This window comes from Nipponia nippon, unplaced genomic scaffold, assembly GCF_047370975.1.
Source record: "Nipponia nippon isolate SJK-2023a ecotype South Korea unplaced genomic scaffold, ASM4737097v1 scaffold_19, whole genome shotgun sequence".
Taxonomy (NCBI): Eukaryota; Metazoa; Chordata; class Aves; order Pelecaniformes; family Threskiornithidae; genus Nipponia; species Nipponia nippon.
The window spans coordinates 8,011,103-8,025,598 of record NW_028262335.1 but is presented as its reverse complement, the minus strand read 5'-3'; the positions used below and the strand labels follow the sequence as shown (position 1 = coordinate 8,025,598).

At 39.6% G+C, this 14,496-nt stretch overlaps 1 protein-coding gene across 4 annotated transcripts in view; it reads left to right on the top strand.

Annotated features, from left to right (window-relative positions):
* Nucleotides 1–14,496, top strand: part of MMEL1 (membrane metalloendopeptidase like 1) — a 48,295-nt gene that overhangs the window by 18,064 nt on the left and 15,735 nt on the right. For all 4 annotated transcript variants that reach the window (XM_087755093.1, XM_087755094.1, XM_009460870.2 and 1 more), the window contains 9 exons: nt 7,282–7,341; nt 8,214–8,375; nt 8,793–8,873; nt 9,362–9,457; nt 10,076–10,194; nt 10,865–10,930; nt 13,243–13,377; nt 13,982–14,071; nt 14,338–14,474. In XM_087755093.1, the coding sequence (XP_087611219.1) occupies nt 7,282–7,341; nt 8,214–8,375; nt 8,793–8,873; nt 9,362–9,457; nt 10,076–10,194; nt 10,865–10,930; nt 13,243–13,377; nt 13,982–14,071; nt 14,338–14,474 (946 nt within the window). The remainder of the gene's footprint in view (nt 1–7,281; nt 7,342–8,213; nt 8,376–8,792; nt 8,874–9,361; nt 9,458–10,075; nt 10,195–10,864; nt 10,931–13,242; nt 13,378–13,981; nt 14,072–14,337; nt 14,475–14,496) is intronic.

Sequence of the window (14,496 nt, the reverse complement as noted above, 5' to 3'; positions counted from 1 at the left end):
ACGTTAACTGCAGAGCATGCTTACTCTCAAAACTAAGTTTTTCCACTAGCACACCAAATGCATAGTCCGATTTTAAAATTCTGTGAAGCAATCAACACGAGTGGTAGCGGCACCTGCCTCATGTTCGTCATTTCCATGAATGCCTCTTGGATTCAGAGCTTTGCTAAAACACTAGAGAATACAGCTAACAAGTATGAATAGCAAAACTGAAAGCAAGGCATTGTTTTCTCCTTACATTGTCTCTGCATCCCCTGCCTGCAGCGAACTGCTTTCTTCAGCACTTGTAAGTACAACACTGCACAATTCTGAGTAATAATTAATGAGAAAAGCATTTTAATTGTTTACTCCTTTTGCTACCAGCAATTGAATGTTACCAGCATTTGTTCCAGTGTTAGATGAAATGTCTGAGTATTTGGTATTCATAATACTCATCAGAAAATTTATTTACATTTATTCTATTAGCTCAGGAGACAGAAGGAAAAAAATTCCCCAGAGCTAGGTCCTAGGGTAGGAGTTTCTGTATCAAAATATTGAGCTATGCAGAATTTTGTTGCTTGCATGCATAAAGGATTTGAGAAATCTGCCCTGCATCTTGGTTCTTGGGTTCAGGCAAATCAGAATTCAGGTATTAATAATACTTGCCCAAATGTTGGTGTCTCATCCAAATCCATGGGAAGAGTCTGTGCATGTAAAGCAAGTGCTAACTACTACATTTTGTTGCTGAAAGGCTTATCTGTGAGAAAGCAGTTCCAAAATCTAAATATTTTGCAGGCTTGTATCAGCAATTAAAGTTTCATTGGAAATGTTTCCCTGATTCAGACATGCCTGAGCAAACTGTGAGTGCGAAGTGATTGCAGAGCTGATATTCTGCTTGTCCTGTACAGCGTGCAGCTCCTCCCAGCTGTTTTCTCATGCCTTAAGGGAGTGTTTTCAGCACTGACCTAGACTCAGTTTCTCCCTCTCTCAGTTTACATTTCAACGTACATAGCTGAACTACTGCAATAAGGGACACCAAGATGTAGTCATGCCCTAGAGTAGCCACGAGCTTTAGGTAATTCGCAGGTAGGAATAGAGCAGCAGGAATTTTAGTCTACACCATCTTTTAGATGAGTGCCTATATGCACTATTTGGGTCTAACACTGAGAAAGCAAAAGGTCTTCAGTGCAACCAGAGAATGTTCCTGCAGAACAGGTACATTTTGGGCCTTGAAAAAGTTTTGTCCAAATACTCCACTTGGTTCTGGTTTGATGTTACACCTAGGCCCATACCCAGTGCTCAGGCAAAAGGCTGAAGTCTCTCTTAGACTTACCAAGTGAAAAGCATGTATTGCTCAAAGCTGTGTAACATAAATGTAAATCCTACACAGGAACAGGAAAAAAAAATGTAGCTGAGCAGCATTCTTGTGATGGAACCAAGAATGTTATCCTTGGGATTCTTTTATTTCTAATTTCACTCAAATGTTAATTTTGAAATGTGCATGGGACGCTGGATTGTTTACTAAGAGGAGATTCAGATTCACCACTTCATCTTTGTACATCCTTTATCAGAATGACACAACCCAGACGGGCTTCTAAAAAATAATTCTCTTCAGCTAATGGAAAATTAAAAGGATTGCCATTCTACCTCTTCTCTTATATATGAAGGTATATACAGGCTTTGTGGTTCGGGGAGTATATTTTTGTTCTGCTTGTATATACCTTGCAGAAGAGCATTCTGGTGCATGAAACAGGCCTCTGGTTATAGCAATAATGCCTGTAATACATGGCAACACTGACTGTGACTTATCTATACATCCAGACAACAAAAACACTGAAGCTCTTGCAGCAATGCACGTATATAGTTCTAGAAGCAGTTTGGGGATTTTTGACATCCAAAGAAGTTTTCATACCCATAAAACCTTGGCTAAATAAGCTAAAAGAAAATATAGTAAGAATAGCAGAGTAATATTTGGGTGATCATAGAAAGAGATGCAGACAGAACTGAAGTCATTCGTTTTTAAATCTGAATACACCATGCTCTCAGTCTTTCCATCACACCCACACATAAATCCTTGCAGCCTTTTCACAGCTCTTTCTCAGCTATGTTCTACAAATATTTACTAAACTCCAAATCTCATCACTCGTTGGAAAGGTTACAGTCTGAAGAACATTTCAACACTTAGTGTGGCTGACACATCGAGTCAGAGTCAGTGACTTCTCCAGACAACTTAGTTACAAACAACTTCCATTCTCACCTAATTGCTGTTCCTGACTGCTCAAAAATCATGTTATTAGTTTTATTGATATTTTATTCACTTTCTGGCTTCCAAGTTTGTAGGGTTTCTCACAAGTAAAATTCTCAGAGAACTTTGTGTGTGTGTCTGCATCCCCACAGGTTGCCACTATTCACAGCTATTATACAGGCTGCTGTAAAGGTGGAGGGCATGCTTATGCACCTATGCTCTACCCTTTTAGGGCAGGCCACAAACAAAAAAACAAAGAGAAATACAACACTTGGACTAAGCAGCACCTTGTTCTGGGATTGGATTTCAAAAAGCCACGTTATGCTCCTGCATTTCCTATGCTATGAATGCAGTTAATGTGCACTTGAATAATAGATTTTCAAGAACGTGCTGACTAGGGGCAATATCTAAACTTGTCACTGATGTGCTAAGAAAAGGTCGTGGCTGAGATCTAGCTTGTCTCCTAGACTGATGCCTAGTCATTCTTTGACTTCGTGAATGTTCATTAACGAGGCATCTATTCAAAGAAGGTGAGGAATTTAAAGAAGTGGCAGCTAACACAGAAGTCATGATGAAATGGCATTTGGGTGGCAAGACTCTTCTCAATTCTACTTAGATGGAGCTACATCAATGTAAAGCATAAACATGGAGCGACAGGCCATTTGGGGCTGCAAAAATGGGCAAATAGTTTACTGATTCTCACATGAAATTGTCTCAGCCATACTTATAGATAAACTATAGGTAAGAAACCATAAGAGATGTGGAATAAAAACTTAACGCTTGTGTTATGGAGTCTGAAGACATTGACATCTGGTATAGACAGCCCTCTCAGAGGAAGAAAAGCTGAATTTGGTAATTGCATTATTTGTTGCAAACAATTCACTGTTATAACAGCAACAAATGCAGTCTGCAGTGCTGACAGCACTTCTGCAGATGATATCTGTGTCAGAAATAGATAAGGTGCTGAAAGGTAAAGCTCATGCTTCACTGCCTGATGACAACTGTGGATCTAATTGTTCCAATGTGTGCCATCCCCAGCCATCTGTGGTCCTCAAAACACACAGTGGGAGAACACTAAACACAAACTGTGGGCTTCAGAGACAGTACAGAATTATTTGCTTCACTTTTGTTGTCTAAAAAGGCCGTGAAAAGCAACTTGTATTTTAAAAAACTGTCATTCAAAAGATGAACTGCTGAAGAGGACTACAGTGCTCTACAGATCTCGGAAGTTATTCTGTCCTGCTGCTGACCAGTAAATGTAATACTGTTCAGTGACTTCTTGTGAAGTCAAATTAAGACAATAGAATTCTCTACAGTGAATCCGGTGGGGTCCGCAGCATGTCCTAGGTCTGCCATTTTTCAGGCGAACAGTTGACCTCTGAAGTAGTGTCTAGAGTGCTTATTTTCCTTCACTTTCTTCCCTCTGGAGTAGTCCCACAGCTAAGATCATTTTATTTAGCTCCATTAAAGCTTGTCTTCCCCTATCAATTGTCTGATGGTGCTCTATCAGACTGAAAGCAAGGAAAGCCTTCAGTCTGCAGAGGGTTCAATGGTTCTTTTCTACTTATAAGACTATCAACAGAGCAAGGGTATGACTTTCTTAATGAAGTAAATGCAAGGGTAATACTGTGAAGGTCCTGAGTTTTGAGAGCCATGAAGGAACTTAGTACTGCACAAAGAAGTTCCAGGGATGAAATCTTTCTGGCCCATTTCTGTTCTTTTGACATCCCTCTTTGATAGTTTTAAAAGGTATACCCAAGGAAGGGTATCTCAGAAGAAAGAGATGGGAAAATAGTGTGATTCGTTTTAAACAAGGAAAAAAAAAAGTGTTGTAAGAAGCTAGATCCTAGATGAGCTTGGCTGCGGGAGAAGGCAAGTGGGAGGTAAGGTTTGACAGGAGGAAACAAGTACCGATTCCCCACAAACCCTTCCGCTGATGCATTTACTTTCTACACAGCAGGGGGAACGTGGGATTCGGAGCTGAACAATCTGTGCCAGTTTTCCTCTGCTACAAGTTGCTACCTTCGCGCCTTACATTATTGTCAAACATGAACCCATGTCCCACTTCCGATTTTACATTCAGAAGTTTCCCATCACATCCATCTAAATCCTGCCAGAAATTTGTTTTGTTTCATCTTTTAGGCTTTGTAGATCATTAACCTGAGTTGTCCCTCCCACATCTGCACTTGCAGCAGTCTTTGTCAATGGATGTCAAAGGAGAAGTCTCTGTGTCATTATAGCTCAATCAGCAATATTTAACCAGGGAGGAGAAATAAATATAGAAAGAAATAACTAAATTTATATGGAAAACTTGGCTGTTGTTTTTAGCAAAGTAGTCTGAGAAAATGAAGTATGTAGAGTTGCCTAGCTGAGACTTTAGAAGGCGCATTTTACGTTTGTTTCTAGTTATTTGAAGTTCAAGAGGTGCAGCAGACAGAGCCTCAGTCAAGTGAGCACAGACCCAACAAATATATGGCGAAGTAAAACAGGGCAGTGTTGGTCATATCTCACACAGAGTCAGGTTGGCTTGATTCTTTGTCAGGAATGGTACTGAGGCATAAAAGAGACAATTGATAGAAAAACAAAGGAGCCACTTTTAGAAGTAAACTGAGCACCCCTCACCAGCCATTTCTAATTATCTGGTTTTGTGGCAGACTTTCAGAGCCCTGAGTGTACAACCAAGGTTTCAAAGCAGATTTGGCTTCCCTGCTTATACAGCTCAGTTACATTTTCACAATCACAAGGGCTTTCTTGAATGCGGGGAGTTAGAATCTTGTTGAAAATTGAATCTTGGGGGGGGGGGAATAAAAAAGGCTTCATTTGAGTCCTGCCTGGTCCCTGAGAAACGATATGAGAAACAGCATACTTGGAGTACAGTTCTCTCTTTCTCACCTTGCCCACTGCTATTTCTCCTTTATGGAAAATTTCCATATGCCTTTGAACTACTAGTGTCTTTTCCCCAAAAGGATTTTTTTTTTCCTTGGAAATACCCTGGGCTTTTAAGTTTATTTATTTTTAAATTATTAGAGAGTTTAGGAAACCAAAAATTGGGCTTAGCTTCATCCAGTACAAAAAAAAAAAAAGCAGCACAGCAGCTAAACCCCTCTATGGGAAGCTTCACATTGTTACATGTATTTTGCTCATCCTATGTTCAGATTGCTAGACAGTGAACTATAATAAGGCATGCAGTTATTCTGAAGCAGATCTACTCCCACGCAGCACAACGGCACTCGGCTGAACCCTGAATGTTACATTCCAAATCACAGTGGGGGCTTTTTATGTTGCTTCCACTGATGAACTTCAAAGCCCTCTTTTCTTCCCTACTCTTTTATTTCTATCTGAATTGCTGTAATCTTGTTTGTTCTCATGTTAAACACTTGTTTTCATTGGAAGGGATTTTTTTAGTAACTCTTTTCCGCAAACATCCTAGTGTAAGGATCAAAAAAGTTTAAAAACATGACTAATCCTGTTGGAAAGCAAGGGTATCAATTTTTTGTTTTCCAGTGTGGAATCTAGTAGCTGTCTAACACAAGTAGATACTAAGCTAGTCCAGTTTTACAAATGGGAAGTTAAAACAGCAAAATTAATTTTCTTGTGCCCAGGGCCAAGGCTGGGGTGCTTAGATACCTCCCATTCCACTTCTATAGCGAACACACACGAGAGTGATGTGACCAGCATCACAAACACGTTCACTTTAATATTAAGCGTAAAAAGTTGTGTGTTCATTTACAAAGGCTTCAGCGTCAGTCTGCAGCAGAACTTATGGCTCAGAGTGCACATCAAGACCCTCTGTAATCACTGCCATCAAACTCATAGCAGCATATTTAGTGTAGAGCACCAAGCAGTAAGAGCTAAGGATGTTCCAGTTTTAGTTTCTGCTCACCACCGATGCATTAGAAGTGCGTAGGCTTTTTGTGGATCTTCACTGGAAGAATTTCACAAACCAAGACTGAGTGGTCAAAAATAGAAAATTAATAGCCAAGAGTAACACTTCCCAGCTTCTGCTGGAAGGAGCATACAGGCCCATTTCCCCAGGTAGACACACACATAATTTTCTTCTATTTTAGAAGTCACAACAAAATGCTTCTGTTAAGGAATTTGAGAGGGAGCACAGGCAATGAAACCTTATCACATCACTCCTTCTCTGCGGGCTGAAACCACCAAGTCACGAAGATCCCCCGAATTCCTAAGTTTGATTTCTTTCGTACTACTGAGGAAAGTGATCAACAGGACTGAGCCAAGGTCTTAACGGAACAAAATTCATATTTTACTAGAGAGGTGTCTCATGTCACAACAGAAACAGCTGATATGAGTACACCCATTAGCTCTTAGCACGGTTTGTACTACACTTACTCAGATCTGCTACTTGGAGGACTGCAATGCATTGAGATGACTGATAATGACTTCACTGGACTTTTCCAGGCTCATCTCAAAGGCAGAACGTGGACTTGAACGTAGGTCCACAGTCTCCTTCATTATACACTATTTCATCAGCCCTAAACATTACTGATTAGGGAGCAACCTCTCTGCTGAGCAGCAAGAAGTAACCTTAAAGGACATATCTGAAATTTTGACCAAACACATTTCTTAAATTTGCTCTTTGACTCAAAACAGTGTGAAAGCAGTAATCCAGCTATGGACTTCGCCCCCTCTTTAAACCTCTCAGTCGTGGTGGCTTTGAAGATCATGAAAGAGCTCAGATGCTCAAAGCATCTTAGTAGATTGTCCAGAAAGGGGTCTCATACTTTCAGTATGTGTCAAAAAGACTGTGGAGACAGTTAGCAGGTAAAAAAACTCATCTTGTTCTCCTTCCAGGAAAGTTAAAACTCACTGTCAAGATTCTTGTAATACTGCTTCCAATAAATTTTCCTCATAAATCTGCAGATAAGAGGTTTCTTCACAGTTGTCATTTAGTATCTTTTACTGGCACTAATATTCACTCACTTGCTCTAAAACTAAACAGAGCTGTCACTGAGGTTGGGCTGCTGGCGAGAGACATTGGGAGCAATTTCTTTCCAAAACAACTAATTCCATCTGCTTTCTTTTTCCTTTCCCTGCAGGCACTCGCTATGGCACCAATTCAGGCAACGTGTGTACCACACCTGGATGTGTTACAGCAGGTAATGATTGTCACTATGAATGATTATTGCAGAGGTGACATTCTACATGTTGTTAGTTCTGCTGAACCTGAATAAAGAATAGTTCAGGCTTTAAGACTGAAGAAGTTGAAAAGGAATGAAATTTCCCCTTGGGCTAGATACACATTGCTGTTACTGTCAAAGACAGCAAGTACAGCTGTCCTCAAATACAGTGCCGTGTGTAAACACTGAGAAAAAAACAAAAAAAACCCCCACCACTATTCTTCTCCATTATATACTTTCTTTGTCACCAGAGTATCATTCATAAGGAAGTAGTACAGTAAAATTGCCAGCGTGGTCAACAGTTCTCTGGGTCTGGCCTGAGCCACAGGATATGGATTGACCAACACAGTCTGTATCTCCAAAGTATAATAAGAATCCCCTTAGACTGAGTTTTCTCTCAAAGAGAAAGCATTCGCCATATGGGGCTATTCACCTTCTTATTTTTGGCATCTACTTGTACACCTCAAGAGAGGTAAGACTCCAGCACAGATGTTCCCAATTGCCCCCGGGAAACACTGACTTCATGGGTAGGTACCTAAGCTAGGGCCCCAGACAGAGCACTGGGCAGCACACTCGTGCCAGTGAGGGACTTATGCTGTGGGAGAATTATCCTACCGTTTAGAGGCTCCCTCTGTAAAGCAGCACAATAGCAGTGCAAATGTCTGCTGGCAGATGCTTCCTTGCATTTTTAAGCAGGAAATAGGATCCTTTGAGTCATAATAAAGGAGAATGAGTCTTATAAGCAGCATAAGCAGGGTGCCTTCTTGCCAAGCAGTTTCTTGAGTGTCTTTGGTAGTTCTAGAGATTACTGGGCAGTCTGTGGAATTGAACTCTCCCATTTTGATTCCTAGCTGCTAGAATAATTCAGAATATGGACTCAACAGCTGACCCTTGCAAGGATTTCTACCAGTATGCCTGTGGGGGCTGGCTGAACCGGCATGTTATCCCAGAAACTAGCTCCAGATACAGCATTTTTGACATCCTGAGAGACGAACTGGAGATCATCCTAAAAGGTAGGAATGAGGCTACTCTGTCCTTGGTTACGCACTTGTGCTTTAGTTTGAGATATTATTTACTACACATTATACAGAGAAATAAACTTCCAGAGAAGTGTTAATCGTGATTTTTTTAATCTGGTCCTTTAATCTTTATGTTTCTTACTTCACCCATTTTGTGGGAACATCCTGTTCCCACTAAAAATTAGCCATAGGCGATTTGGTACTAACTTCAAAAGGAGCAGGACAAGCAGTATGCCAGTCCTCCTTCCTGATACTTTTTCCATTAATAGCTCCTTTAAAGAGCACTCTAGATTCACAGTAATTGAAGCCTACAGTAACAAGTATTTATCATAGCTCTGAATTCTCAGCAATGTCTATGAAAAGATCGAAGCTCTCCAGGGTAAAATCTCACTGCAATGGTTCCTTCCCCAGGTGTGCTGGAGACTTCAGATCAAGGGGACAGAGAAGCGTTTCAGAAAGCTAAAATACTTTACAAGTCATGCATGAATGAGAGTGAGTCTCTTCTGTTCCATTGATTCTTTTGTTCAATACCAAATGTACACAAGTACCAATGTACTTCTAAGCAAAAGTCCAGTCAATATCTCTCTAATCTGCATGGCCTTGCCTGGAAAGCTAATCTTCGGATGAGTGAAGATGCTTTGGTAAATCGTGAAGGTTTAATATACACATTCTGGGATGCAGAAAGAATGGATATTGGTTACCTACCTCTGGTACCAATGCAAAGCCTTCCCTTCTGAAAGCAGAAGTGTGTCCCATTTCATCCTTCACAAACCGATTCAGTCAAAATTGGTACTGAAGTCAAGAGAAGTATTTTCATTACTTTTCTGGAGACTAATGTAGGAGACAGGTGATTTCCTGGTATCTCTTGTTGTCTGCTATGACAAATTCAGTTTCAGATTTAAACTGTTAGGCCCATTACTTATTTTTCTTCTTTTTTTTTTCCTATGAGAACAATATAGTATTTGTTTTTCCTCTCTCAGGTCTTATAGAGCAACGAGATTCATTGCCTCTGCTAGAAGCCTTAACAATGGTTGGAGATTGGCCAGTGGCTTCTGCAGACTGGAATAAGACCAAAGGTAATGCTGTGCCTGAAAGACTTCAGTCATGTTAAGTCAAAATTATTTACTGCACTAAGGAGACTACTGTCATTGACTTAGATCCTCAGTTTTAACTTTTTTTCTTCATAAACAAAAGTCAGGTATCATACATTTTAGCACATAGTGATCTGTATAATAAATAATAATAAAATAAATAAAAAATAAGATAGTATAAATTTAATACCCATATAAGATCTCATTCATGAACAGTGTACATTTTAAGACAGTTAGGAAACGTGAAGGACCAACATGAATAACAAAAACAAAAGCAATAGAACCAATATAGCTGTGCTCTAATGCTTGTATATTAATTAGGGTTTGGAGCATAACTGCCTAACTAGGCAAGGTCATGGTGATTTATACAACGCATAGGCAACTACACATATATAAAAATCATTTACCGATTACTTTATATCGGTGAGACAGATAAGGCCAGTAAGAACAGTCTAGCAATTTCTAGCCACTATAGGAATGTCCTGGCCAAATATTCTCACATCATGTCCAGTCTGGTTCTAAACAATTTCAGCAATAAGCATGCAAACTATCAGTCCTCATACATATTGATAACTGATTTGTATTTTCCCTTTTATCTCCCAGAGCCAAACTGGAGCATGGAAGAAAAGCTCTCCATAATGAACTCCAGATTTAACAAACGTGTCCTCATTGACATGTTTGTATGGAATGATGACCGGGATTCCAGCAGACACATCATTTACGTAAGAAAAAAATTGCAGGCAATTATTTATGTGCCAGAATCATAATGGATAGTTATTTACACTGCATACAGATTAGGTTTCCATAAGTGAGTGAGTATGTACAATACTGGCAAAATGTATGCAACAGTTCTGTACCCCAAGTGGCAGATCTCTCTCAAAGTCACATTGGGAAACATTTTATGGTAGCGTAATTTTTGCTTCAGTTAAAGAAATTAAAATCAATGGACCTTTGCTGATTTACAGCATTTGGGGTTGTAAATGCTTGTGACTTGCAAAATGATGGTGAGGTTTAACATATAGCAGGAAACCATGTTTTTAAACCATGTAAATAGTATTTCAGAGTTTGTTCGTATACACTTATGCACGAAGTCTAGCCCTCAAGTCAAGCAACTTCTTTCCTAAGTTGCTTAAATTTATTCCTAGATCTCAATGGTTACTGAAAGATTTTGCCTGTCCTTATCTAGAAATCCAGAGACAGAAGATGTACCTTCCATCTCACCCCAGTTCCTAAAAAGCTAAAGTTCTTTGATTGTTTGGTAAGAGTGTACTATTCTCATTCCAACACTGAAAGGATGGCACATGCAGCATTTCGTGTTGCCTTTCAAGGATACCTTTGGACAGCACCAGTTCCTGTTCATCCCTAACTAAAGAAATGTATGATTTCCTTCAGATTGACCAGCCAAGTTTAGGAATGCCATCCAGGGATTACTACTTTAATGGGGGAAACTATCAAAGAGTAAGTATTCCTTGTAATTTATTTACTATGGGCTAATAAAACTTTATTACTTATCCCTGTGTTTTGGAAAACTCAAATATATGACTCCTCATGTTATGTAACAATCAGACTGTGACATTCATTGCTACATTTTTTTCCTAATTATGCCAAAATCTTGTAAAGTTTACAAAAAGAACTGAACAACTGTATAAATATCAAGCCTTCCCAGAACTGGCCAATTCATACAGATGAGAAAGTTATGGAAAATAAAATCATCGTGTTTATAGCTTAAAACAGTCTCTAATTTGGAAGGATAGGTTCACATTTTTCAGTGCAGGTTATCTTGGGTTTGCCTGTATCTTCTTTTAAAGCCACTGGTTCTGGATACTATTTTACAAGATACTGGAAAGATGGATTATAGATATGGAAGAAGAACTGTCATACTGGATCATATTTGAACATACAATACCCCAAAATACATTTTGTTGAACACCAAAATACTCAGAATTGTTCACGTGTCCATTCAGGGGAAAAAAGTTACAAAATCTAAAAAAAGTGTTTTACATGGAGCAGCAAAAGCTATATCAATAGAACAGATACTCAGCTAGTAAGAATCTGCTGCCACTTACTCCCCCCTTTCCCAAAATCACATGAAAATGTTAAGAGATTATTTTCTAGCTGCTTTTCTCTGCCAATGCTCAGAGCAAAGATGTGAGGGTTTCTGTAAATACATAGAAAGCTGTTGCAAACATAGCCGGATAATTTATCAGTTTCCAAGATGAAAACACTGCTTAGTACATTTTCCACCCCACCCCCCCCCCCTCAACTATGTCATACTAACAAAGAGTATTTGCAGCCTAACATCAAACTAATTTTCCTAACACGAATGGAAGGGAATACAGAGAGACAACAATCGGCATTTTAGACTCTTTTGTCTGATGGTTGTAAAGGCAGATGGAAACATGAGTGAGACTAGCTTTCTTCTTACTTCGATGTATTTGACTCTATCCTCATATATAATATAGTCTAAAATATAGTCCCATGACATTTTTATGAGATTGTTTCCACACCTTCTGGACACCTTTATAAACCGCCAATTTCTGTTCATCTGTCTCATGATACAAAACAACCTCCATGTAGCTGCGCTGGGAACTGCGGATAGCTGCTGGAACTAGGATTCTGTTCTCCAAGTTTCACCTATATAGTGGCAGTTACAGTAGAAAAGAGGGACATTTATACATCACTGCATGAAAATCAGACTTAGATTGACTTGTAGGAGGTAGAAAATCAGGTACAGTACATAGAGAATCCTAAATTAGCAAAAGAAAACCAGTACTACTTAATACAGTTTTAATTTGAAGCTCTAAAGAAGAAGGGCTAAAGCTGTGTTTTTAATCTTAATGAATAAGGAGGAGACACAACCCCTTTTTATTTGCTATTTACCAGCTCACTTCCCACAGACAATGAACCAAACTCTGATGACCCAAACTCCCCCTGTGCTTAGTCCAGCATCTTTTGGCAAAACTCATACTGAGGCCTGTGGGAGTCTGGCCTGATTAATGCCTCAGCATTCAGCCTAAAAAACACAAATCATCATCATGTAAGTGCCCAGACTCAATTTCACAACAGTTCCTGTATTTATCTAGTTTCCAAGGTCTATGAAGGAAGAAAAGTATGCAAGAAGAATAGGTAGTATTAAGCTTTCCTGCATCAGAGATCAGCACTCCCTCAGCAGCCAAGTATCTTTTCAAGGTCCATTCTGAGGCATAAATTACAGCCATACTCTGCTATTAGAAATAAAGCAAAGGTATCACTAGGAACTATCTGAGACAGAACTTTTCTTTCAGACAGTAAAAGCAGAGAGTTTACAAGACTTCTGGTATTAATTTAAGAGAACTTAAACCTTCCATGTTTACCCTGGTACTTTGGCTAGCAGGGATCACTATTCCCACAGTGTAACTCAAAGCACAGAGCTTTCTCTTTGCTCAAGTGGTAATTCTAATCCAGAATGCCAGAGAGTTGAATTGCACAGGGAAGCAGAAAGTGTTGCTTGCACTGTGTATTTTGAGACTGGCAACTGCACTGCAAGGTATTGCAGGATGAACTGAGGTCCTAGGTATTACAGCAGTATCTATTATAGTAGAAAAAAAGATGATAAAAATGGAGTGAGGATGGTGGCATTGGAGACAAGGGCAGAGGCTGTGGCCCCCGGGCCAAACTTCTTCACAGCACACTGTGAGGCTAAAGTAACAAAAAGAATGGTTTGCTGAATGAGAAGTGATAGACAGCAAATCTTTTCACAATGCTACGTGTGTTCTGTTTCTTGCGTGCAGGTGAGAGAAGCTTACCTGCAGTTCATGATCACTATTGCCAAAATGATCCGGGAAGACAAGAATGTGTCTAAAGACGATTCCTTTGTCCAAGAGGAAATGGCAAAGGTTATGGAGCTTGAAACAGAGATTGCAAATGTGAGTACAGCAATCAAGAACTTCTCAGGATGTTGGGGAGAGCAAGGGGTGAGAGTCTTTTGTGCAGCAGTTTTCAACACAGCAGAAAATTCATGGCCTAGAAGAAAGCAGGGGGAAGACGACTTGTTGTGTCATGAGCAGCCCAGAAAACAGAGCCTCTGTGTGTGTAATTATGTCTACTGTATACACTGCTGCTGTGTCTGCTCTAGTCCTAGCCATATTTATTTTTGTAAGTCTCCTAAAGCAGGATAATCTATCTTCTGCTAAAGGTACACTATGATAACAGCAGGGCTAGCTCCCTTGCATCCTTAGAAGTCTATAGCACTCAAAAAAAAAAGCTGTCTTCCATTCTAAAGAGGATAGAGGGAACCACTTGGCTCAACATGTTGCTGAAACATTATTGAATCAGGGGGGCCCAAGTTCCATTCCTGAAATGTCATGTAATGTTAGAAAGCAGTACTGGACACCATCAAATGAGCTTTCATTTCCAAAATAAACTGTTTTATTCACGTATTATTTGAGTGTGTATATGTGCATGCATGCAATTTCAGCCATTGACACTCATGTCAGTTGATTGTAGTAATGACCTTGTGAATGTCTTCAGGCAACTACCCCAGCAGAAGAAAGGCATGATGTAACCTTGTTGTACAACAAAATGACCTTAAAAGAGCTGCAGGAGAAGTTTGCATTGAATGTAAGTGTTTAATGAGCAGTCTAATACTTTCAGCCTCCTCTTACTACCCTGCCAATTGGAAATGGCTTTGTGAATTTATCAGTGATGCAACAAATAGAGGTATAAAATCATTCCCATTCTTAATCTTGTCTTCAGAGGCTCTTAAAAAGCATTGTTCTACTGAACAACACTACAGCTACATTCAATCCCATAGACTGTATGAAGTCCAGACAGTTACTAAGGCACTTAAACTCCTGGCATTGGTATATGTCTTTCTGTCTGCCTAGGAATTTAACTGGACCTTCTTCATCCAAGGTGTCATGTCTTCAGTGAGTGTTCAGGTTGACCCAGAAGAAGAGGTTGTTGTCTATGGCATGCCCTATCTGCAAGAGCTGAAAGCAATTATCTCAAAGTACTCAGCAAGGTAAAGAAACTAGAGAATATCA